This window comes from Lepidochelys kempii, chromosome 4, assembly GCF_965140265.1.
Source record: "Lepidochelys kempii isolate rLepKem1 chromosome 4, rLepKem1.hap2, whole genome shotgun sequence".
NCBI classification, from domain to species: Eukaryota; Metazoa; Chordata; order Testudines; family Cheloniidae; genus Lepidochelys; species Lepidochelys kempii.
The window spans coordinates 115505591-115532669 of NC_133259.1; the positions used below are offsets into that span (position 1 = coordinate 115505591).

The following is a 27079-nucleotide window of genomic DNA, read 5'->3' on the forward strand; positions in this document are numbered from 1 at the left end:
ACTTGCCTGCCTGGTGCGAAGGTTGCGGATCTCTTGAGGCATCTAGATACACTTATGTGTAGTGCTGGGGAGAAGCCGGTGGTCATGGTACATGTAGGTACCAATGGCATAGGGAAGGGTAGGAGAGACGTCCTGGAGGCCAAATTTAGACTGCTAGGAAGGAGACTGAAATCCAGGGCCTCTATGGTGGCATTCTCAGAAATGTTTCCAGTTCTACATGCAGGGCCAGTTAGGCAGACAGAGCTTCAGAGTCTCAATGCATGGATGAGATGATGGTATAGAGAGGAGGGGTTTATATTTATTGGGAACTGGGGAAACTTTTGGGATGGGGGAGCCTATACAGGAAGGATGGGCTCCACCAAAACCAGAGTGGATCCAGACTGCTGGCACTTAACATTAAAAAGGTTGCAGAGCAGTTTTTAAACTAAGAGATGGGGGAAAGCCGATGGCTGCAGAGGCGGACAGAGACTTCTCTTAGAGGAGAGTCTATTGATAGAGATTGAAATAAAAATCTTAAATGAATCCACGTGTTCCATAGAATCTCTATGGATAGTAATTCCATGCTCTAATAAGAATATAACAGTAGGGATCTATTATCGACCACCTGACCAGGACAGTGATAGTGACAATGAAATGCTAAGGGAGATTAGAGAGGCTATCAAAATAAAGAACTCAATAATAGTGGGGGATTTCAATTATCCCCATATTGACTGGGTACATGTCACCTCAGGACGAAATGCAGAGACAAAATTTCTCGATACTTTAAATGACTGCTTCTTGGAGAAGCTGCTACAGGAACCCACAAGGGGAGAGGCAACTCTCAATTTAGTCCTGAGTGGAGTGCAGGATCTGGTCCAAGAGGTAACTATAACAGGACCGCTTGGAAATAGTGACCAAAATATAATAACATTTAACATTCCTGTGGTGGGAAGAACACCTCAACAGCCCAACACTGTGACATTTAATTTCAGAAAGGGGAACTATGCAAAAATGAGGAGGTTAGTTAAACAGAAATTAAAAGGTACAGTGACGAGAGTGAAATCCCTGCAAGCTGCATGGACACTTTTCAAAGACACCATAATAGAGACTCAACTTAAATGTATACCCAAATTAAAAAACACAGTAAAAGAACAAAAACAGAGCCACCGTGATTTAACAACCATGTAAAAGAAGCAGTGAGAGATAAAAAGATATCTTTTAAAACGTGGAAGTCAAATCCTAGTGAGGTAAATAGAAAGGAGCATGAACACTGCCAAATTAAATGTAAAAATGTAATAAGAAAAGCCAAAAAGGAGTTTGAAGAACAGCTTGCCAAAAATTCAAAAGGTAATAACAAAATGTTTTTTAAGTACATCAGAAGCAGGAAGCCTGCTAAACAACCAGTGGGGCCCCTAGATGCTCGAGATACAAAAGGAGCACTTAAAGACTATAAAGTCATCGCAGAGAAACTAAATGAATTCTTTGCTTCAGTCTTCACAGCTGAGGATGTTAGGGAGATTCCCAAACCTGAGCCATCTTTTGTAGGTGACAAATCTGAGGAATTGTCACAGATTGAAGTGTCCTTAGAGGAGGTTTTGGAATTAATTGAGAAACTTAACAGTAACAAGCCACTGGGACCAGATGGCATTCACCCAAGAGTTCTGAAAGAACTCAAATGTGAAATTGCGAAACTATTAACTATGGTTTGTAACCTGTCCTTTAAATCAGCTTCTGTACCCAATGACTGGAAGATAGCTAATGTAATTCCAATATTTAAAAAGGGCTCTAGAGATGATCCTGGCAATTACAGACTGGTAAGTCTAACGTCAGTACCAGGCAAATTAGTTGAAACAATAGTAAAGAATAAAATTGTCAGACACATAGAAGAACATAAATTGTTGCGCAAAAGTCAGCATGATTTCTGTAAAGGGAGATCATGTCTTACTAATCTATTAGAGTTCTTTGAAGGGGTCAACAAGCATGTGGACAAGGGGGATCCAGTGGACATAGTGTACTTAGATTTCCAGAAAGCCTTTGACAAAGTCCCTCACCAAAGGCTCCTACGTAAATTAAGTTGTCATGGGATAAGAGGGAAGATCCTTTCATGGATTGATAACTGGTTAAAAGACAGGGATCAAAGGGTAGGAATAAATTATAAATTTTCAGAATTGAGAGGGGTAACTAGTGGTGTTCCCCAATGGTCAGTCCCAGGACCAATCCTATTCAACTTATTCATAAATGATCTGGAGAAAGGAGTAAACAGTGAGGTGGCAAAGTTTACAGATGATGCTAAACTGCTCAAGATAATTAAGACCAAAGCAGACTGTGAAGAACTTCAAAAAGATCTCACAGAACTAAGTGATTGGGCAACAAAATGGCAAATGAAATTTAATGTGGATAAATGTAATGTAACCCTTCTGCCCGTCAGAGTTGGCAGCAACAAGGGCCGGGTTCAATATCTAGGGGATCCATTCCAATAACACAATGCAAACCAGCTCGAGCCCCCACCCAGTGACCTGGGACAAATATATACCACCCCCGCTGGGCGCCTCCAAGAGGCAATACTTCCCCTCTCGCAAGCACAGAGTCTGAGTGTAGCAAAAGCCTTTTAATAGCAGAGAGAAACAATGTGGCATTATGTTGGGGAAACACCACCAACAGGATTCATAACACAATCCATGAGCAAAAAAAAAACCCACCCCAAGCAAATTGGGGCATGCCCCTTTCCCTTTGGTTCTTGAGTCCAGCAACCCCAAATCACCCAAAGTCCCAAAAGTCCAATGACCCAAAAGTCTCTGTCCCTGGTCAGGGCAGCCCCAGAGTTCGAAAGTTTATCGGCGGAGCTTTACCTCCCAACCTGGGCGGAGATGGGACGGGGGTAAGAGGCACCTTACATGATCTGAACCTGACCGCCCCATAGCAGCGCTCTGCTCCGCCAGCCGCCCCACGAACTCCTTCGCTCAGCTCCGCTCCGCTCCACGGCCCACAAGCAGCTCCTGCCATCCACGAACTGCTCCGCGTCGAACTGCTTCACCAGCCTGTCCACAAGGCACTCCAGCCGTCCCGCAAACTGCTCCACAATATATCTTCAGGCTCCCCCACTACTTAACACAACACTCAGTGATTTCAGCTCTTAGGTGAATTCAGTTTGTAGTAGGGGAGCCGCAGTGCTGGCTCAATCCCAAAAGCAGACTCTTCAGGGCCAGCACAGAAGCCATGTGTGTGAGACACAAGGAGAGTACAGGCACCCCTTCCAGCCATTCAGCTGGTCCCCCCCAACCTCATGCAGTCTCTGTGCAGGGTTTGCCTTGCACCAGTCCTTCATACCAGGAGTGGATTCTTTTGACAAGAAGTTCAGCTCAACTACTCAAAACCTTAAGATTACCTCCATTCCTTATATTTTCAGTGCTGCGCATAATGTTCTCTTAAACCAGCGCTTACTTTTAAGTCACTGAGCCAAATTCAGCCCTAGTGTGAGCAACACAAGTCCTTTGGCTTACATGAGGGTGGAATTTGAACCAGTAGAAAAACTTATAATAAATTGGAAGGGGTCAGATGCATGCTATCTGACCTTAAGAACATGCATTACCACAGATGTGATTATCTTCACAGGTACATGCTAATACAAAAGCAAAGCAAAGCAAATGGAAATATTTGGCTTTTTTTTTTTACCTTTTATTGATAAATCCAAAATACATATGTCTATTTAATCACAGTTGCTAAAACAACACACTGATTGCAAGTAGCCACTTCCAGTCATAATGTGGAAAAAAAGATGAAATACAGAGTTTTTGAGGTTAAAAAGAATCTAAACGTTTTGGGATTCAAATAGGACAAGTAACATACCATACACGACACCTCTAAATCCAATTGTCCTTTCTTATTCTGACATAATGATTATTGTTACTGCAGCCTAAAGTCAGAAATCACAAAATGAGATATCAAAATCTTACATAAATTATCTTTCGAATCATCCTCATAGATATCAGTATTTATCAATTGGGCAGATAACAATATTTAGCTTAATTTAATTGTTAAATCGTAATTATTTTCTTGTTAACTGAGATGTAATTTTGATGAATAAAATGTATAATCTCAGCTGTAGGAAACAATAGTCTCTTTCTCTGAGCCTGCTGATACACATAGAAATATATTAATCCTTTGAATTTGGAATGTAGCAGTATCTTTTCCCCCCGTATCTGATTTATTAATTTCCCGTAGTCAATAAATGGTGAAAAATTAGGTTGATAACTTGCAGACTGGATTTCATGAGGGACATAGTTAGAGATCCCTTATTAGGGATTTGAAATTATCTGAGTATATAACAAGGAGAACTGAAATCACTACTTGAGTTTACAAATATGAACAGAGTTGTGCAATTCCTCTCCCGCAGATACAGCTGAAAAACTTAATACATGAACATTACAAACATTAGTATAGTTTTCAGCTGTCCTGTTTAAGAGCAAGTTACAGATCCTGAGTTGGTGGAAAATGTCATAGCTCCACTGAAGTCCACTTATGACTTCGATGGAACAGTGACAAATTACATCAGCTGGAGATCTGCCCCATGGTCCCTATTAAGACACTAACTAAGGCTGGGGTCTTGCAAATACTTATGCATATGAATAACTTTGCAGATGTGAATAGTCCCATGGAAGTCAAAGTTACTCATGAATGTATTGACAGAATCGAGGTCAACATTTTGCACCAAAGCACTTTAGGTGCCTAAAAATTTCATGCACCTAAGTTTGAAAATTTCACCCCTAGTACTTTTTTATTTTCCACAGTTTTTTACTTCTCTTTAACTTTAATATATATTTGGCAGTTTTTTTGGTGGGGGGGAGGTTCCTCCCTAATTAAGATCTTTTTGAGGGCACCTTATCTGTCTTGTTTTCAAGAGAGTTGAGACAAGTTTCCAAACCTTCTGCTGCAACAAAAAGTTATTTAAAAGTAATTTGAGAGGCAGAAGTAGAAGCTAATTGTTTGGTACTGTTTCTCAGTCAACTGAACCGCCTCCATAATAGTAGTTGATTTCAGAGAAGGTGATGGTGGCTGTGAAACAAGAGGGACTCCTGTTCACAATTTCCATCCTATGTGGAAACACTGATGTGTCTGCCATTAAAAACGCATCACCCTATTGTATTTTGGTTTGGTTTGTCTATGTCTAGCAGGCATTGCATACATACAATGTACCTGGGTTTTTTTCTGATCAGAGCCGAAAAGAAAGCAATATCATAGACATCAAGATGCAAAATCATTCTAATGCTAACATTGTCTGAATATGGTCTTCCCATAGAAGGATAAAAAAAATTCCTGTCCATCAAAGGTCAAAACATTTTTAAAGGGGAAAAAACCATAATCCTCCACTACTACAAGTAAAACAATTTCCCTAGCTAAAACACCAACTCTCATTGGTATTTGGAGCTACTCTTAGAAAAAGATTCTTCAATTTACAAAGGCACAGTAAGGGGGGGGAAAACCATTATACCAGATGTAACTAATTCAGATAACAGCGAAAACTAATTCAGAATAGAAACTCCAAGTCTATGGTCAGGGGTTAAAAGAACACCCTTCCGATTAGTTACAAGGGAATATAATGAAATACACTTCTCCAATTAAAGGAAGAGAGAAGTAAAACTGCACTCAGATACTCTCAGACCTAGTTAAAGATTCAATTAAAAGCTTTGCCAGAGGCTTCAGGCTAGTTGCTTATATAGCAGGGTTCACTCCACTCTGCTGAACATGTGTATGAGGTCATTAGGAAGACTAGTGAAGAGGTAGGTGTCACAGTGCCTTTGTGATAACACCACCCTACTTTATGTCTTCATCTTGTCTGACTGAAGATTAGAGGACTGGACTGATGGAAAGGTGTTTTCCCTGGAATTTGCTCCCCTTACCCTATCCTCCCACTGACTCTGGCAGAACCCAGATTAGTTAACTTTTGGGGCACACAACAAATCTCGTCTTGTTTTCCAGGCTTTTGGTGATGGTTTGAGGACTGTGGGTGTTTTGATGTGGTGGGGGGGGGGACTATTTATTATTAGGGTAGAGTGTTACTTTACTCTGGGTGCTTTTACTCAGCACTCCCATGTGCATGTACACAATACTCTTGCCACTTTCCATATACAAATGGATTTTGTTCCTGCAAGGCCCATGATGGGGGGGAGAGGGACATGAAATTTCACCCTATATATATATATGGTTTTCCTGTTTTGAAAGCATTATGTCAGAAGGGGCTATACTGTTGTTGTTTCACCATCATGTGGGCTTCTTTCTAGTCATCTGCTGGCAGTGTCAAGTCCTGTATTTCTCTTAGACATTTTCCTTGTTTAGTATTAAATGTTGGAGGAATCAGTCAAGAAGGTAATTTTAAATGTAATTTTTATTTTCAATAGGCTTCAAAATTACAGAAAGAAAATTTCTCAAATGCTGGAACAAGTCTCTAAACTATATAACTGAAAAAGAAAGTGGTGTTTGAAAAAAATAAGAATGCATTTTATTTATAAAGTGCTCTAATCTAGAGGCATCCATAAAAAACAGCAACATAGTGATTGCTACAGACTCCAGCAGAACTTATATTTGAGCTAAATATATTTTGAGGGTATCTTAAGATGTGGATATGCCATACTCATACTAATAATTAAACAACAGAAAACATTATAGGAAGGAGGATAGTAAACTGACCTAGAAAATTAACCCTTGCATCTGGGGACACAAACAGCTATATCAATGAATCTGTAATGGGCTAGGTCATAGAGGTCTTTTAGTGTCTGTTGGCGTGGGGGGAGGAGGGGTCCTCCACCACAGAATCATAGGAGTTTAGGTCTGGAAAGAACCTCAACAGGTCATCTAGTTCAATCCCCTGCACAGAGGCAGGGCTAAATATTATCTAGACCATCCTTGACAGGTGTTTGTCTAACCTGTTCTTAAAAACTTCCAGTGATGAGATTCCACAACCTTCCTAGATAATTTGTTCCAGTGCTTAACTACCCTGACAGGAAGTTTTCCCTAATGTCTACTCTGAATCTCCATTGCTGCAATTTAAGCCCATTACTTCTTGTCCTGTCCTCAGATGATAAGGAGAACTATTTATTACCTTTTTCTTTAGTTTATAACAACCTTTTATGTACTTTATGTATGTACTTTATGTATGGGATCAGATGATTAACAACAGACTGCTGATTGGACACCACTGAGTATAAAGCTTCCTCTTCCTGATCCCTTGTCTGAGCACCTAGTTGCTAGGCTTGTGGCTACCTAGACCTCTGAGAGCAAGTCCTTGCCTGGTTCCTGCTAACTTGCCTTGTTCCTGTCTCCTCACCCTTACCATTGTTGATGCTGGTGTTGACCCTTTGGGTGGCCACAGCCTTGACTTTTCTCCTGGCTCTGGCCACTAGATCCTACAGCCCACTTTATGGCCCTGACACTTACAGAGAGAAAAGGGAACCTATAAATAAACCTAAACCGCAGATAGGGTTTGCTTTATGCATAATCTGGACCTCCTGTGAACTTTCTCTCCTGCAATTCAGACCTTAGGATAGTGTCAGCAGAGGAAAAGGCATTGTGTGTGAAAGATACTAGCTGACACCTTGTTTGTTTATTCTCTGCTTGATATGATCAAATTACTTTAGATCTTGCATGTGCACCACAAACTCAGATTCGGGGTGCAGAACTCATTTTAAAATATGCAAGTGAAACGGTGAAACGTGTAGAAAATTAATTAGCTTATTCAGTGGTGCTAGAAACTAAGCTGGACGAAAAAGGCAAAAAAAAAGGTTGAAAATGTGTCATTTTGTCATTGTTCACAATGGGATCTGCTGGGTGCTGAGCACTCTGGAAAATCAGGCTTTTCATACCTCAAAAGGTATTGTAAGGATTCCACATCCAAACATTACAGTGACTTTAACTATATATATATAAACAGGCAAGTCTAAATAAGCCCGAGAAGGAAGAGGAGCACTTCATTGTCACAAGTAGGTGTCAGTCAGTCGTTGAGATGCTAGAAAGGAACTGCTATTAGTTAACTGGATTTACATGAGCTCTTTGAATTAAGTCTATGAATTCTTGCTGAAATCCACAGACACACACACACTTCTCCGAAAGAATCACTGTATGACTATTTTACCTTGTCCGGTAGTAAATCAGCACATGAACTGGGAGGTGAGGATCTGTTCAGCCAAGAGCTGTGACTGTTAAAAATTTCATGGGCTCAAACAGACCTTAGGTACACAATGCGTGGGAACATGCAAAGCCATTTTTGACCCATGTTTGTTTGGTCAGCTTAAAATGATCAGTTTGTTCCTCTAGACAATTTGTACGGTAAGGAAGGACTGTCAGATTTGAGATGGTTTGCATAATCCTAGGGTCAACTTATTTGTCAACAGAGCTAACTAAAAAGTCAAAGATAGGACAGGACACTTCAGGTATTTTCTACATTCCTATACTTCAGTATATGAAACAGTTTAGCACACAGAATATTCTGCTCCCACAACAATATGTTGTTGTTTTTTTAAATAACCAGTGACTTTTTTCAGTTATATTTTTTTTAAGTTTATATCAATGTTTTTTTTGCTATTGGCCTTTGGGATCAGTTTGTTTGTTTTTACATCCTGTCATATTTTCGGTTGTTTACAAAACTGAAAATGCCCAGAAGCTGGGTTTTTTCTTCCTTTTCGTCATCCTTTTCTTCCCACAGCTGTGCAATGGAAGGTTCATGCCTGCAGCTCTAAAGTCTTGATGCCAAACAAGCTTCTTCCAACAACAACATCTGAGTCTCTGGATGACTCCTACTTAGAATTTATGTAGCACTTTTATGTTCAAAGCTCTGCACAGACATTCATTAATTAACTTTCACACCTGTATGAGGTGAGCATGGTCAGGGTTATCCCTATTTTACATGTGGGGGAAAAAAACAGAGATGATGTGACTTTCTCAAGGACAAACAGCTACTGAGTAGCAGAGCCAGGATCAGAACTGACTAGTTCCTGAATCCCAGCACTATGTCCATTCCACCAGATGACAGCACTAGAGCTAGTCGAGATTCTTTGACCATTTTTTTCTCCTAGCAAAATATCATTCTGTCGAAATTGACATTTTCCCCAGGAAAATGTCAATCTCAACCAAGATTTTTGATGTTCTGATCAGGAGAATGGAAATTAAAAAAAAACCAACAACTTGTTTTGACATGTTACATCATTTCATTTTTCATATTGAAAATGTCCAAAAAATCCATTTTGACATTTCTGATTACCAAATTTTCAGAATTTTTAATTTTGTGAAAATTTTGATATTATGACTTTTCATTCTAATTCAGAATGGAAAATAATTTCAAAATCTCAGTTTCCCACAGAAGGAAAAGTCTGCATTAACTTTCATGCTAAAGTCCTACAGGGCTGCTACTCTGAAACATCCTACTCTCAGTTACAGTCGTGTGAATCTGTAGTAACTTCACTGGAGTCACTCCAGTTTTACACCTGGGTCGCTGAAAATACAATCTACCTATTTATAATTTTACTCTTAAGCTTTCCTGTTGATTTATTCACTGGCTACTCTGCTGCTTGTGTTGTGCTGCAGCAATAGAATGGCTCTCGGCTCACGCTGGCCCTGTTTCAGCAAGGTAGTTCAGCGTATGTATGTTTTTAAACAATTTGCCTTCCGTAGGACTGCTCGCATGCTTAACTACCTTGTTCAAGCAGAGCCACTTTCACTGAATGGAAATAGATTCCCTCTTGCTAAAAGTCGGTCCATTTAGTGCTCTTGATTTATGAGAAAGGGCCATAAATAAGCAGATTCCACTCCAATTGAAGATAATGTCAAACCAGGAGCCTGGTCTACCCTATGTTTTCCCAGCATAGCTGTGCCAGCAAAATCCCTAGCAGAGGTGTAATTATGCCAGCAAAACTGTCCTTTTGACAGGATAAACTTATTTTGTTCAGGAAACTGGTTTAACCTATATCCACAAAAGCACTCTTTTGCCAGTATAAGCTGTGTCTCCACAAGGAGGGTTTGCCAGTATAGTTACAGCTTCCTAGCATAGACAAGGCCCATCATTGATAGCAACAGGAGCAGGCCCCGATACTGAATTTAAGTCTGTGTTGGCACCACATTCTCTATAGCAAATTAAAAGATCTTCCATGTGGGGGAAAAATATTAAAGTTCTTCATGAAGTGTTCAGGGCATAGCATAGGATTTTAGCCACAATTCCTAGCATCACCGGGGAGTCCTGTAGTTAAACTGACACTCAGCTCTTGGAAAAATCTATCAGCATCTATGTTTTCTGCACAAGCAATGCCTCTGAATCACTTCCTGGCGTTGCCTCATTTCTGAGGTTATCTTAACAAAGTGGAGAAACCTCTGCATTCTTTGGGTTAGACTCCTCTCTGTTACAATGGTGTAAATCTGGAGTAACTTCATTGGAGTCACTCCAGATTTACACTTGTATAAGCGAGAAGAGAAGCTAACCATTTATAATTTTTTACATTTCTATGTTTTACTCTATCATTTAAACTGTGAACTTCATTACTGGAAATGAAGGTTACAGTTTCTGTTTCACAGCTGGTATGCTTAAAATCAGCCAAATATACTGGGTTTCTGTAGAGTTACATCGGGAATGAATTTTGCCCCTCTGCATGGTCCCTTCTGGCCTTTGTATCTATTGAACTAATATTGAACAAGCAAACAAAAGACATAATGGTATTCTGAAAAATAACTTTGTACCCTTTTGTAACAGAAAGGAAGACTGAATTGTGACCCTACATTTGAACTAGAAGAAATGATTTTAGAGTCCAAACCCCTTCATAAAAAGAAAAAGCGACTTGCAAAAAACAAATCCAAAGATGGAGCAAAAGAAAGCTGTTCACTGGTAAGTCATGGACTATGGGTGTCGTCAGTTAGCATTCCATTTCCTTTCTTTGAAGGATTTGATCAATCGAGTTCAGTTTTAGCATTTCTGGTCCCAATGTTGGTTAATCTGCAGTCCCAAAACACCTCCAAAACAAGGCACAAAGCAATGATTTATTTCAGTCATGAAAATAATTTGAGCAACTTTAAGATTTAAAATGCTGAAATATACACCTTTAAAGTAAGAAAATTGCTGCCAATTGGCAAATGCACTTCCCACACATGGATGGAAGAAGTCAGAAGGAGTACTTATCTGCAGCTGGTACTGAGAATGACAAATGTGCAGCACACGAGCTGCATGTTTATAAAAGTTTTAAGGAAAGTCTAAAAGATTTTTCTCCTCTTTACCAGTCTTGATTTATGCATCCCACATCTAAAGGCTCTTTGTATAAAGATCCTAAACTTTGCAAGGAGATAAAAAGTAATCATTTTCCAGGCTCAAATTTTCAATGCAATGATGTTTTATACATTCTGTTGCTGCGTCAGGTGGTTTTGAACGCTCACACATTGTGTTCGTCTTAGAGCCATTAGACTTTAAAATGTTCAAACATTCTTTAAAGGTGAATATCTTCCTTTAAAAAAATTCTGACAGCACAATATATACAGCTTGGAGAATCTGGAAAATGCCTCTTGTTCATATTAATTTGTAAGCTGTTTTGTTCAACACAGGTTCTATTGTTGTGATTTTGTGTACAATTTTCTGTCTCATATAATCAACATATTCATGCTTTTTTTAAAGAATGTACACCTGCAGCAGTGCTTGGAAACTGTGAGGAAAGAATTCATCATATTCAACAGAGAAAAGTAAGTGCATTCCTTAAATGCCCATTTAACATACACAGCTGAAATTAATTTCAAAAGGAGGAGGATTCAGTGTCCCCCCCCCTCAGTCTTAACAAAAATGATTAATGATCACACCAGGATGAGTTAAAAGCCCTTACATGAAATAAAAGGCTAGACTTTCATTGATTTCCCTGCTGTACTGTCTGTGGTGTAGCAATTTTCTTATTCTTCCGTCTCTGAAAACAAGCAGAATGCTTACAGTGAATGTGTGGTAGAAAGAAGAGGTAAATGTCACTGGCGGTCTCCAGAGAAGCGGTTAACAATTAAGCAAAAGGACTATTATACAAGTAGAACAAAGCCAAAAGAGGTGATAACTCATGAAATTTTAATGAAGTAAGCCGCAGTGTTGCAATGTGGATATTCTTTGTGTACTTGGCCTCCAAAAACCAAGACTCCTTTACTTCTTTTCACCATAACTCAACATTCAGAGAAAAGTGATATCTCTTTACAGCTGGCAGGCATGCCTTAGTGGTCTAAGCATTAGCTAGAACCACTGGAAACAGGTTTGAATCCCAAGAGGGTAGACACCCTCCTTTGTCCTAATAATACATTGGATTCCATGTAGTTTACTGTGTGGGGGGTCTTTTGAGTATAACCATAGAAACTGTAGACCTTGACATTAAAGATCCCGTGGCAATTTTCATAAGAGAAATGGATTACCCCAGTCTCCTTGACCAAATTTTCCTTTCCCCTGATCTCACTGTTTTGAGTATCAGAGGGGTAGCTGGGTTAGTCTGGATCTGTAAAAGTAGCAAAGAGTCCTGTGGCACCTTATAGACCAACAGACATGTTGGAGCATAAGCTTTCATGGGTGAATACCCACTTCGTCGGATGCATGTATTCAACGAAGTGGGTATTCACCCACCAAAGCTTATGCTCCAATACATCGGTTAGTCTATAAAGTGCCACAGGACTCTTTGCCTGTTTTCAGTAGTTTCATCTGAAAGTGTCATTAGGCCAGAGAGAGAGCATGCACAAGGATGAATCTGTAGCTTGATGTCACAGATCCACAGGATCGCTGCAATGCACCCAATTTTGGCACAGTCTCAAGAAGGAACCCTTCAGTGTGCCAGACCCTACAGGGGGTCTCACTTTTCCTCCAGGGTAAGACAGGCAGCTTCACTGCCTCCTTGGACTGTACCTCTGAGCCTTCAGGACTCCTGCTTCACACTGTGAATTGCATTCAGCGAGTCTAACTGAGGTAGACTCCTGGTAGATGCTTGTATACTTTTCCTGGGTTAATGCACCTCACCAAGCATTTGCAGTGACATTCAAACAGAATTGTCAAACCAGGCAGATTTATTAACTGGAACACGGCATAGGAAGACCTTAAGGTAGTATACAGAACTGAAGGTTAAAGCATAATCCATCCTGGTTAGCCCAGAGCCCAGACAAGCTGTTCCCTTTGTTCAAGATCTCTGTCTCTCCATCTGACCTCCTTGGTCAGATTCCAGGGGAGAGCCCCGACTCCTTCCAGCAGCCAGCTCTTATCCCCACCTCAGACCTCTCCAATTTTTTGTTCTCCAGCTGGGGACTGTTGGGCAGCATCCCTGCTGAGAGGTGGGGAAATCCAGATCCCTCTGGGTTGTTGGTTACTAGGTGTCAATGACAGTTGGGTTTGCCATTGTTTTCTCAAGTGCTCCCTTGATATGGGGACTAAAGCCCAGACTGCTAGGTGACACTCACATCTATGTCTCTTAGCATGCCCGGAGAGCAAACTGTCCTACTGTGCAATAGTGTGGCATAAAGGGGAAACCGAGGCACACATAGATCTCATAAAAGTATCACAAAAAATCCCCACTTTGTCACACCTAGTGGTCAGACCAGTCACTCCGGAGGTAGGAGACCCAGGATCCACTCCCCAATTCTAATAACTGTACTTTAAAAATTATTTATTTGAAACAGCTTCAACAGGAGAAATTGAGGGATCTCTACATCAGAATATCCTAGCCCAGTGGTTAGGGCACTCACCTGAGAAGTGGTAGATCCACATTCAAATTATTTTCCCCCTCAGGAAGTGGGGGGACTTGCATTGGGGGTCTCCCAGAGCCCAGGTGAGTACACTAACCACAAGGCTAAAAGTTATGAGGGAGTCCTCCTCCCAGCTGTTTTGTGAGAGTTTACTTACAGGTACCTGATCCAGTAGGTGAGTGTTGAGCACACTTACCAGATCGGGCCCTGCAGGCAGGATTTGTGCATCACTTTCGGGCTTAGATATCCAGGTGCCTAGAGGGAGGCTTCAGTGCACATGCTCTGAGACAGAATCATGGGTGCCTAGGGAACTTTTATTGCAAAACATTAGGTGCAGAGCAGGTGTAGGCACCTACAGGGTTCTGCGGCAGCTGGACAGAAGTTTTGTGAATCCTGGTAGGGCCAGATTCTGGAATTTAGGCACATAAGGTGGCAGTTAGGCAAATAAGTCCCCTTGCGATTCCAATCCCTAGTCTCTACGCCCCTCTCCCCTTCCCCCCCATATTTAGAGTCATAGTCTCCGGGTGGATGCCAATGTATCTATTCCAGGATCATACATTAGGGGAGCCCAAAATGTAGTAATTTCACAGATCATATATGATTGATTGTTAGGGTTTGTAACAGGAACAAAAAATAAAAGCCATACTTACAGTATGGGGGACTCTCTCCTGGGAAGCTGTGACTGTGGAAAGGACACGGGGGTCATGATGGAAAATCAGCTGAACATGAGCACCCAGTGCGATGCTGCAGCCAAGAGAGTTAATGTGATCATTGAATACATAAACAGGAATATGAAGCAGAAGCAGGGAGGTTATATTACTTTTGCATTTGGCACTGGTGCCCTGTGTCCATTTCTGGCGTTCACAACTCAAGAAGACATTGATGAATTGGAGAACATTCAGGAGAACAATTAAGGGACTGGAAAACATGCCTTATAGTGCAAGACTTAAGGACTTCAGTCTTTTTAGCATCACAGAGAGAAGATTAAGGATGACTTGATCACAGTTTATAAGTACCTACCTGGGGAACAGAAATCTGATAGCAGACTCCTCTTCAGTCTAACCAACAAAAGAATAACAAAAGCCAATGGAAGTTAAAGATTAGGCAAATGTAGACTTGAAATATGGTGCATATTTTTAACTGTGAGGGTAATTAACCACTGGAACAACTTACTGAGAGTTGTGGTAGATTCTCCATCACTGGCCATTTGTAAATCACAATTGGATGTTTTCCTAAAAACTGTGGACTAGTTCAAACAGGAATTGATTCATAGGTCAGACTAAATGATCACAGTGGTGCCTTCTGGCTTCATAATCTAATCTGTGAATGTATAATTTGCAAAATTCTACTGGAGAGCTCACTTGTGGTGAGTAATTCCTTTTTACTTCACTTTATTTCATCAGCCTGAAAATCCTTATTTTTTTATCAGCCCATAGATGATAGCTATTTTAATTCTTGCATGTCATGAAAAACAATGACTGAAAAGACTAAATGTTAGACAGACTGTGAGATGGGTGAGTAAACAACAGAGAAAGGAGTAAATTCACTAGAAGAAAAGGAAAATTCTGGAGCGCATCTGCACATCAATCAAATTATCATGTGTTTCAGTCATTGGTTGATTGGCTTGACCGTGTAAAGGGGAGAGACCCACATGTAGGTCTGCAAGAGGCCCTACGTTGTTCTAAGTTAATTGACAGTATTGTTTTGTTTTACTTTCAGCACTGAATTGCATTAGGGCTTCATGTACTTTTCAGAGAACAAGGAAGTTAAATTAAGTTGATAACAGTGAGGAGAGATCAGATTTTGAAACAGAAAGTGAATTAAAGTTTGTGTGAACAGAATCAAAGCAATGACATACAGGAAAGAACAGAGCACAAAGAGAGTAAATCAGCATAGTCCTCAAGATGACTTTCTTCAGAGATTTCCAAACAATGCATTTCCAGCCAGTTTACTGACCCAGATCTTTCAAATCTGCTTGGTTTGAATCTAGTTCTTGTGGTTAGCCACAGATGATGACAGACATAAAATCTTCATATATGTGCAATATCAGATACTATGTGACCGTATTAATTACCCATCGTCACCACTTCCATCCATCCATCATTGTTTTTTTCTATCTTCTCATTCTTCCCCTTACTACCCTTGTTTACATTCATATTAAATTGCAGCTGTAAGTGCTGGTACTGCTACATCATACATAGGTAACTCACCACTGTTTCTTACATGATTATGCATTTTTCTATCAGTTTCTTTGCACACACCAGAACTGCCTTTATAATTCATCTGTTTGAAAATATTTGATTATTACCTCAGGTGAACCTTCACTATAAAAAGCCAAATCCTGCTGTGACTTAAACCTTCTGCCTCATTTACTTCAGTAGCATAGAAACAGGTATAAATCAGGTCAGAATTTAGCATGCATCTTTCAGGTGAAAGGATGGTAAGACCCCAGAACAGATATCTGTGAAAAGCTTCATGAGCTTTCTTATCAGATAATCTTTTCTTGAGCAGTAGGTTCTATGATAATGTGGTACAGTTAAGGTAGGATTAGGGATTCTGCCAGCCCTGCAACACCTTTCCATTTAATCCCCCCAAAATCTAGATCAATTCTGTTTTGTGGATAAACCAAGTCAGTTTGTTATTGTCTCTGACATCTGAGAGTATCCCTAGACTGTGTGACTTTCTCTCACCATGTACCTTTCATCCTGCATCAGATATCACACAGCAGAAAATATACAGTATTTATTGTGTTATATTTTTCAGTTTGTGGTTTGACAAGGAACTTTTTGACTACAGTTAAAGGAAGGTCAATGGGACTTTGAGATTCAAGAATGGGCTCTGTAAACTGTCATAACTCTCACCAAAAGTATAACTGTCAACTGACTACATTTTTGCAGTGTTTGCATAGCTAGGATCTAGCAGATCAGAGTTGGCAGAGATGGAATTTGCATGCTGTGTCACATATAACTTTTGCAGATGGTTAGATAAAGGGGGAGGGATAGCTCAGTGGTTTGAGCATTGGCCTGCTAAACCCAGGGTTGTGAGTTCAATCCTTGAGGGGGGCCATTTAGGGATCTGGGGATTGGTCCTGCTTTGAGCAGGGGGTTGGACTAGATGACCTCCTGAGGTCCCTTCCCACCCTAACCTTCTATGATTCTAAGATAATCTCCACTGAAAGGAAGTGATTGGGAGTGTTATGAGCACAGTGAACATCAAGAGGGTAGAGTCAGAAAAGACCCAGTATTCCATTCAAATGTGTGGATTCAATTCAATAGACTAATCCTGCAGTACTTCAACAGTTACCAGCTGTGTCTAGCACTGTCCTTTTCCAGTAAAATTGGAGATTACCTTGAAGTTAATTCCTTTTTCTGGACAGCCTCTTAAAATGGCTGCTGAGTCACACACATGTCCTGGACAGCTGTAAGATTTGATGGAGTAGAGAGAGGTAGGATGGCATATAAGATGAGAGAGGGCATTACAGGCTGAGAGTGCAGCGTGAAAGAAGGCCCAGGGTCAGTTGTGGGTGAAGGTGACCTGAGGAGTATCAGGGCATGCAGAGTTGGCACAGGGAAGCAGTGATATGTATTTGTAAACTAGGAATTGGAAATGGAGGAATTGGGCTGATGTTGACTGTTTTTCCTGCACGTTTGGTTTAACTGCACAGGACTCACCAAATAAACAAGTGCATTATGGCCAAGATTTTCAGAAATAGGTGCCTAAGGTTTGGCATCTACATACCTACTTAGGCACCTAAATAAGTGGCCAAATCTTCAAAAATGCTGTTCACTCAGTAGCGTCCACTGATATAAATGGGAAGCAGCACTTTTGAAAATCAGCCCACTTATTTAGGTACTTAAATAATGACGTGGGAGCCTAACTGTGGGCACCCAGATTTAAAACATTGTAGTGAGCAAAAGCAGTAAAATGCGTGACTGAAAGCAGTCTTTTGCAGAAGACTGAATGTACCTAGCTGTAATCAGCATGCAGACATTGATACAGCGTACAGAGTATGGACACTTCCATGTAAGTGCCAAGTATCATGAGAAATAGAAAAAACCCTACTTTTCCAGAGTGTAAAATAACATGATCATTCCCTGAATACAAGGAAAAAACAAATCCTCCTTCCCAAGCTGCAAAATGGCCATGGAGCCACTCCTGAGGCAACAGATAGTTCCTGTGGCACCCCTGCCTTATTATACAGTGAGCAATATCCATGGATCTGCACAGTAGCCAATCTATCAGCCTCACTCCCATTCCTTCCTTGGGACACCCATGTCCCTAAACCCCCCCCTTTTCCCCCCTAACACACACACACACAATAGCACTTTGGGAGTCCCTACAAAGCTATGCACAGGTGCACACTTTCTCCACAGGCTCCCCAAATCCTCCCTCCCTGTGCAACATAACCAAGGTTTTCAAAAGCAACGAGTGATTTTGTAGGGCTCCATTTTTAATTATGTCCCACTTAAGACTTCTTAGAGGGGCCTACTTATAGGGGGAAGGTGCTCAACTCTTTCTAAAATATCAGGCCCCTGTTTGTTATCTCAAGTTGGGCACCAAAAACCAAGGCAACCTTGGCCTATTACTGCATCAGTTCAGTTTAATTTGGGAACTCTTGAGAGCGCTGACTGTCACGTGCTGTTGGGATGGAGTTTAATATACTTTACTATTTTTTGAATGGGCCAGTGCTCATATAGGCCAGTGGCAGAACTGTCACTGGATAAAAGGCTTTATTTTTATTAGCATGCCTATTTCAGCTGAACATGAGCCACAAATTATGGAACTAATTTTACGGGACTGTGATGGGGGGTTTACCCCACATCAACCCTGGAAGGAAGCTCAGAAAGAGCCAATTAGTGTGATAGGCCTCACATGAGGGGAGTAGACTGGAGGAGCAGCCCCAGATTGGAGGGTGAAACTCACTTGAGCAGGTATGGGCTGGGATAAAGCCAGGAAGCTGGCAACAGAAAGGGCTGTTGTGTGGATGTCTTCAGCCCCTCTCTGTGTATTAGAGAGTGAAGGAGGGAACCCAGGAAAAGAGTAGGACCCTGGCCCTGAGGGAAGGGCATACCCCAGAAGGGGAAACCACACAGTGACTTGGCTGGAGGGCTGAGTCACAAAGAGGAATCTACAGCTCCTGGAGCAAAACAGGGGACACCTAGAGTGAGAGAGAGGACATCAGGTAGAGAGACCCCAAGGGGAGGCATCAAACCTGGAAGAGAGCTAATCACCAGAGCAGCCTGGAGGAGGCACAACCTGCAGTGAGAGAGAATCTCATGACAGAGACATTTTCACACTGTTTACCTTCTCCAATACTAGCACTTTGCAGAGCAATTATATATGTGTATGTGTCTAACACAAACCCAAATAAAATGGGCAAATGGGATATGTGTAGATGTAGTCTAAAGCTGATAACAAGAGTAAATGTTTCCCTTTGTTCTTTAAGAGCTATACTAACATGCCTCAGTTAAAAAAGAGAGACTCTATAAACAATATCAGTATCATGCTTTATTACCCCTTTGTTTTCTCTAGCTAAGACCCACTATCTGAAACATAGATTTCATAGTGATGTTTTGATCCTTTCTGTTGACAAGGTTTTTAAGTCCATAATTCTGTTTCTACTGTTAGGATTTTTATTATTTCTATAAAAAACCAGTGATAGCTTTCCCCCAAACATTTGCAGAAGTATCTGAATTTGTATTCTAACAGTTTTGCCAACAGTTTCTTAAGAAGCTGATTTTGTTTAGTAGAGCCTTAATAAAAGGAATCCCCTAATGCGAAAGCATAGCTGAAAGCTATATTTTCAATTCCTTTCAAAAAAAAAATTGTGAAGACAAAATCACGTTGGTGGTTCATGATTTTATTAAATGGGCTGAACACAGATTATTCCTGCTATTCTTCCAATATTATCATCGCTAGAGAAATCTTCACATCTGGCTGCTTCTATTAACAAATTAGAAGGAACCAAAATAGCCAAAAATACAAGAAAAACACAATGGAGGTGGAAGTCTGGGCTAGTGGCTTGGGAAGCAAGAACACCCAGTTCTTATCCTCCATGATCCAAAGAAAGATCTTCTCGGCCACTGACTTCAGTGGCCTTTAGATCAGGTGCTTTGACCTTGGGCAACTCACTCAACTCTCTAACCTCAATTTCCATGCATGCTTAATGCACCTTTGCCTTCCTCACAGAGGTGTCCTGAGGCTTAATAGGGTGATGAGGCAGACTACTGCATCTGGCATAATAGGTGTACATTTGGGCCCCATGAGAGATTCACCGCAAGTGAAGGTAGCTGCATTGCCTCAGCTCTCTAGCATAGTTGTTAGCCGACGGCCAAGGATGTTTGGTGAGGTGCCAGCTATGCCCGTTTATACCATCCGTGACTTTAACCGCTAGGACACACTGTCCCTTCGCGGCGGGCAGCCCGGGCTAGGCTGACGGATGCCCCAAGGTCCTAACCACCCGTGACTTTAACTGCTAGAGCTCAGAGCTCCTTCGCAGCGGGCAGTCAATACTGACTGACAGGTGCCCCAATGGCAGCACTAAGAGCCTCTCCACACCCGTGACTTTAACTGCTAGAGCTCAGAGCTCCTTCGCAGCGGGCAGCCAGGATTGACTGACAGGTGCCCCAAGAGTTTGCCCCGTGGAGGCGGCACAACTCAGCGCTAGGCTCTTAGTACTCTCACCTAATGGCCAGGCTTTAGAGCCAAAACGGCTGAGGTTCTTTAATTGTGTTGGCTGCTTTACAGTAAACCAGAGAAAACAAGTCAGGCTTATGCATAAATGGTTACCAAAATTTATTAAGCTAGATTCTAATCATGTGGTTACAAAATTGCTAGTGCCTACTTATTTAAATGTAGAGATGTTACACACACAAACAAGTTACAAAACTGAAGCCACAATCCCAAAGAAAGAAAACAAAGTATAGAGCTCTATTTCAAAATATGTGTACACTAAAGATAGGAGATCAGGTGTGGGTGCTTCTTACCCTCCTTGCATCTCTCGATTCCAGCGGTGCCAAGCCAGGATCGGTCACTCAATTCCGCGAAAAGACGAATAAGGGACAAGGCGTAGGGACCCTCTTAGCTGCAGAAGCCTTGGGAGGCTGTCACTTATCTGACCAGCAGATAGATAGTGAAAAGCACTCAAAAATCATGGTGCTGTAGGTCCCCTACTTATACCTCTGTACTCCTTTATTCTCTTTCTCCTTTCTTATGCCAAATTGAGGCTGGTCTGTCGGGGTGACGCCAGCTTTCGCAAGAGTAGTTTACACTTGCAAGGGAGAGAAACAATAAGTTTCGACTACTGGACATTTCTTTTATCAGGGTAAATATTTTCCCACCTAGGATGTTGGTGTGTGTGCATCACGCTATTTAGTTGGGGCTAAGAACCATGTCTGTCACAGGGCCTCTGCCTGCTGTGAGCTTAATCATTGTATCTGTTCCCAGAGGCACATTGTAGCAGCACACCTGTGCTTTCACAGCTTCAAAGGCTGTGCTGGAATATATGTTAAGTGCCCTGTTCCTGCTTCCTCCTGTGTTTCCAGCAATGCTGGTCTGAGGGGGGGGGGGGCTGTCTGGCTACAATAGTATGTGGAAAAACAATGCATTCCCTCATAAGTGCTGGAACTGGGGGTGCTGCCGTGCCCCCTGGCTTGAAGTTGTTTTCATTATATACAGGGTTTACAGTTTGGTTCAATGGCTCTCAGCACCCCCAGTATACAAATTGTTCCAGCACCCCTGCATTCTCTGGCCTCATTGCCCAGTTGGTACCGTTCACTTTTTGGTTCCATTGTAAACTTCCTGGTGGCAGGGCCTCTAGCTTAATGCTGAAAGCCTTACATAGATGCTGTGTAACGTAGAACTAATATTAAAAAGCATAGGGTATGGCTCTAATTACTATTATGTAGCTCCTGGCATTATTTGATGAGATGCTCTCTTGAAGTGGAAATTGTCTTCAGATGAAACGCCAGTCCCTGACCATGCAGCAACTCAATTAAGGGGGAAAGAATTGAGTTTGGATTGGTACTTCTAAATCATTAATGGTGAACACAAATGACTGCCCAGAAATGGAGAAGTTCATTGCTAAGGAGCAGTTACTAGTCCTGAGAAGCCTGCCAGACTCAATAATACTTAGCAAGGCATCTTTTTAATTAGGTAAGATGGCTGATGAAGAAAGGCAGGCACGTCCATTGCAAAAGGAACAAGGAAGAGATTAGTGAGAAGTAGCACAGTGACCTGAAATACTGGGGTGGGGAGAGAGATTTAAGATGAAGCAAGGTCAGCAGAGCATACTTTGAGTGGCAAAAAGAAAGAAAGAAGAAAAAAAGGCGAGCTTTCAGCTATTATGGTGATGAGTGATATAAATACCTAGATAGACATTACAGAGACATGAAACCCCTATTAAGAAAAGAAAATCCAACCAGGTACAGAATGAATCATTATGAGTATTCAACTCCACTTGAAAACAGGCGCTGTTTTCATCCATTTAATAGCGGCGTACAATAAGGTATGGCACACTGGCCTGCTCATGAAGGTGGTATGGCTCCCGCTACCTTGGGTCACAGGTGTCACTGAACTGTTCCGCCACGATAGGCAGTTCAGAGTCCATATGGGGGAGAAGACGAGTGCTTGGAGACGACAGAGCAATGGGTTACCCTAGGGCTCCGTGCTTTCTCCAACCCTGTTCAACCTTTACATCAATGGCCTGTCAACAACGGAGTCACAAAAGTTCATTTACATAGACGACATCTGTTGCAATACTGAGGACCAGATGTTTCATGAGCTTGATGCCACCTTAAACGGGACGTGATAAAGTTAGCTGACTGCTGTAAGACTTGGTGCCTCCAGCCAAGCGTCATAAAAACTGTCTCCAGTTTGTTCCATCTTCACCATGCCAGTGCAACCCGAGAACTGAATGTTTATCTGAATGGTGAAGCATGAAGTAGAACCAGTCTGTCTTGGTCTGACCTTAGACTTCACACTGAGTTACCATGCCCACCTGAAGAAGACAGCAGCTAAAGTTAAGACGTGCAACAATCTTCTTAGAAAACTAGCAAGTTCATCATGGGTGCTCGTGCTCCAACTTCGCGGATGTCAGCTTTTGCCACCTCATATTCAGTGGCATTTGCCACCTTGTATTCTGTGGTATTTGGAGTCGATCATCACACACCAAACTGGTGGATACACAGTTACATGTTACCAAGCGCATCATCTCTGGCACCCTGCATCCAACTCTGCTCCTATGGCTTCCAGTTTTGAGGAATATTGCTCCTCCTTATATCAGACAAGGAGGTTGCCACTGGTAAGTTACTGGAGAAAGTATGCACCAACTCAAGCCTGCTGCTGCACAATAACCTTTTTAAACCACCAGCTGCATGTTTGCCATCACATCACCCATTATTATTTGCCACACCAGGATGTTAGGGTGGAAACACTCTGGCGAGAGGAATGGATATCAGTTATAATCCCCAACCAGTCCCTCGTCGCCAACCCCACAATTTGCCCACCTGGTTTTGACCTGCCCCGTCGCCAATGATCCCTTTTGAACAGGTTCCGGACCGGGCAAGGTCTTTGTGCAGCTAACCAGTATTGCTGGGGCCTTTGTGACAGCCCTTTGTGCAGCTGCAGCCCAACACAGACAATGACATACATTGTCAAGGAATGCCTGCTGACTAGGGTCAGCGGTGGCCTAGAAGAACTGAATCATGCCACTGAAGATGCCATCACTTGGCTAGATGACTATGCACACGCTAAATGATAAAATAATTCAACTCCAATCAAACTAAAATCCTTAGGAGTATGCACAAGAAACCTGTGTTTAAATCGCAATGGAGAAAAGGACTGGGATTACAGAGGACAAGTAAAGTAAATCTTATCCTACAAAGATCAGATCCTGATGCAGAAATTATTGGGTGAATCTTGGGCCTGTGTTATGCAGGAGATCAGACTAGATGATCAAAATTATCTAAAAATCTATGAAAAGTGCTGAGACTCCTCTACTCCTGTTTTCTCTGGGAGGTGAGGGCCCTTAGCCCTTCCGAAGGAGGCATTCAGCACCTTGCAGGACCAGGCCAACGGTGTCCAAATAGGAGAGCTGTTTAGAGAATGACAGGAGGAAAAGAAGAAAATTGCAGACTTGCCCCTTACTGCACAAATTTAAGGGTGACATTAGCCTCATGTATTGGCTGCACTGAACACACCCAACTCTGGTGTCTGAAGAGAGGAATAAATGCCATAGCTGGATATTGGACTAGTAGCTTGGAAGTGGAACAAGCTGAGAAATCTGTACACATAGGAAAAGGAATGCAAATTTATGGCAAAATTCCCCTGTCAATTATATATGAAGCAAGTCATATTGAAATCATTGGGAGTCATTTAGGCATCTGAGAGTCGAATCTGAATCCTGCATATTACAGGCATGTGGTCATGGCACTATAGTTAATAAGACTGAGTAATGTAAATTTTCATTAGCATTAAAAAAACCCTCTAAATATTCTATCCTTAGTGTAATTATAAATGTTAGTTAAAATCTAGGAAATTCCAGCATGGTGTCCTTATCCCCTTCATCAGTCTACACACTTATTAAAACAGACCTGTTTTAGAATATATATGATTTACATTCACTCAGAATGGTAGCACTAGGTCCCAAAGGATTAGCTGCTGATGGAAAATCTAGAAAAACTTTCTATTGAAAGGTCTTTCTGTTTGCATAGCAGAGATTTTTCTGGATTCGTCTTCTCCCTTTTATTTAAATTAATGGGAACATTGGTGTGAAAACAGGATCTTTGCTGCTTAGGAATTCAATGGCTCCCCCTACTCGTTCTTTACATAAAATGGCTTGCGCCATGGAGTTTATATCCAAATCCAACTCTGCGAGTGGGTGAATTTCACGTTTCAATTCAAGCATGGTTCCAATCATCAGAGGGCCCAAAACTCCTCACTGCTTTCTATTCTATTTAGCTTCCTATACGGCACCCTTAACCATGCATCTGGGCACCTACCCAGATAGCCATGACCATGAAAAAAGGGCTTTTTCTTGTCTGCAGCGTAAGGATTTGCCATCTCCTGTCAGATTCAGACTTAGTCACAATGATACTTGCATGCCTGGCCTCAGTTCTCTACACCAAGGTATGGAACTGCCTACCGTAAAATCTACAATTGGTTAAGAACAAACGAGCCAATCAGCTCAGTGACACAGGCCACTGAAAGCCTATCACCTCACTGTCATGCTGTCTTACTGGCTCCCCATGGAACATTCGCTTTAGCTGAAGAATTGGATCATCATCTTCAGACCCTCCATGGGCCTGACCACAGTTACCTGGGGAGCTACCTCATACCACATGATCACAACTTCCTGTGATGGCTACCTTCCACTGGAAAAACAGAATTATCAACCTCAAGCGTGAAATTTGTGTATGCAGGAGATGGAGCTTTCTCAGCACTTGGCCTATGAGTCTGGAACATAATCCCAGAAGAGATAAGAATGGCCATGAGCCTCTGCAACAGCAGACCAAAATGCAATCCCGCTCCTTTGACCTACATTTCTCATAATAATCCCCCACTTATAAAAAACTGAACCCATGAAAAGAACAAAAGCAAACCCCGTGCAAACTAATCAGTACCCTATTAAAATGATGTAGCTAGATGGTAGTGGATATACCAAACTGGGGTAATCTCTTGACTACTCAGCCTCTGGGGAAAGAGTTAATAATTTCCATTTCCTAGTGGACATGTGTCTCAAATAATCATGAACAACCATGCTTATTTGTGTCCTTATTAGCATTCAGCAGAGTTGACATGGGCTGCAGAGACTGAACTACAGGGGGTTCCTCCAAGCCAGAGCTGAGGCATATTGATAGAGCAATGTGGAAACGTGCCCAGCTGCTGTCTGTGCTTGGCTTGGTTGGTAGATAAATAGACGATTTCAATGGACAATTGTTCCAACAACTTCTCTGTCTCTAGATACTTACCTGGCACTCATCTCCACAGGATCTGAGTGTATCACAGTCATTAATGGATTTTATCCTCTCAGCACCTCCATGAGAGAGGCTAGTATTATCCCTATTTTACAGATGGCAGATTAAGTGACCTGCCCAAGATCACACAGGAAGGAGTTGGTTCCAAGTGGGGAGGTGGGGAGCAGGAAAGGGCGTGTTCTGCTTCCTACAGGTAGTGAGGAGCCCAGGGCTCCTCTGTCGATTGGAGGTTTCTCATAGGTGGAGGCTGGTTACTGTTTAAGAGTTGTAGCAGCTGTTTTGTCTCTTGTTTGTAATGCGCACTCCTGTCCGGTGTCAGATAAATATGACATCGGAGAGCCTGTAAAACAATGTTTACAGCCACTTTCAGGCTGCAGCTAATAGCTGTTTCTGATTCCCTGGCGGTCTATTGCTGCTAGACAGGAAGAAGGAGTGATATCATCTAAGCCATCCAGCCCCTACATGTTTGTTGTCTGTCAGGCAGAGTTTATATTCACGCATTTATGATCACATGTAGTCAGTTTAGACTTTCACACACCATAATTCCGGACGTCTCTTTTCTTGTGATACCCGCTCTCGTGGGTCCACAGTTTTGATTACAGCGCCTGTCTGGCATACCTGCGGCAGCACAGATATACAGCATTAAGCAATTTGGTACTAATAAGCAAAAACCACTGAGTTTCTCCCCTGCCTCCAAACCACATCTAAAGCCACCAGAAAACAATACCATGCCCTTCCTTTCAGGAGCCAGGAAGTGGGGGGAGGGAAGAGAGGGTAGGAGAGTCACAAAGCGATGATGGATTGCTGTTGTGGGGTTGTGTCATACTGTCTCATGGCTTTACATCACTACATGTTGACAGTGAGCTGCGGCATTGCATATATCAACAGTGCAACCTCAAGAAGTCATGTCTTTATATCCATCCAGCATCACAAAGGATCTGATGACTCATTATCTCTTTTAAGTCCTTTGGCCAGTGACATATTACAAGGTCACTGAGATGAGGGAGAAGTCTGGGGGAAACATGGTACAGCTTCTTAATGAGCCTGTCTTTCATAGCTTTTTTTTTTTTTTTAAGGCCCCAAACTCAGAGCTCCAAGATCAAGGTGGAGATTAACCTTCGATGAACCTTGAATGGCTGGGGGGATAATTATTGCAAACAGCTCCACATGTGGTTGCAGGCAAAGCACTGTCCTACTCCCCCATAATTTCCTTTGGATGTGGTCCTGGTAGAGGGCAGGTCAAAGCACCTGCTGTGGGTAGTCTGCTGACTGTCTTTCAAAAGGAGAAGGCTCTTGCTCCCAACCTCACTCTACCACAGTGGTCATTCAAGGCAGGCTGGGAAATGTGTCTTTGCTTGGAATACCTTTTGGCAGGTCGTCTGCTTCTGAGAATAATACACATACGTAAACAA

General features: G+C 41.9%; 1 protein-coding gene across 2 annotated transcripts in view; it reads left to right on the forward strand.

Annotated features, from left to right (window-relative positions):
• The window catches only part of STK32B (serine/threonine kinase 32B), a 254347-nt gene that overhangs the window by 218895 nt on the left and 8373 nt on the right, over positions 1-27079 (forward strand). For both annotated transcript variants that reach the window (XM_073340132.1, XM_073340133.1), the window contains exons 10-11: positions 10709-10840; positions 11618-11682. In XM_073340132.1, the coding sequence (XP_073196233.1) occupies positions 10709-10840; positions 11618-11682 (197 nt within the window). The remainder of the gene's footprint in view (positions 1-10708; positions 10841-11617; positions 11683-27079) is intronic.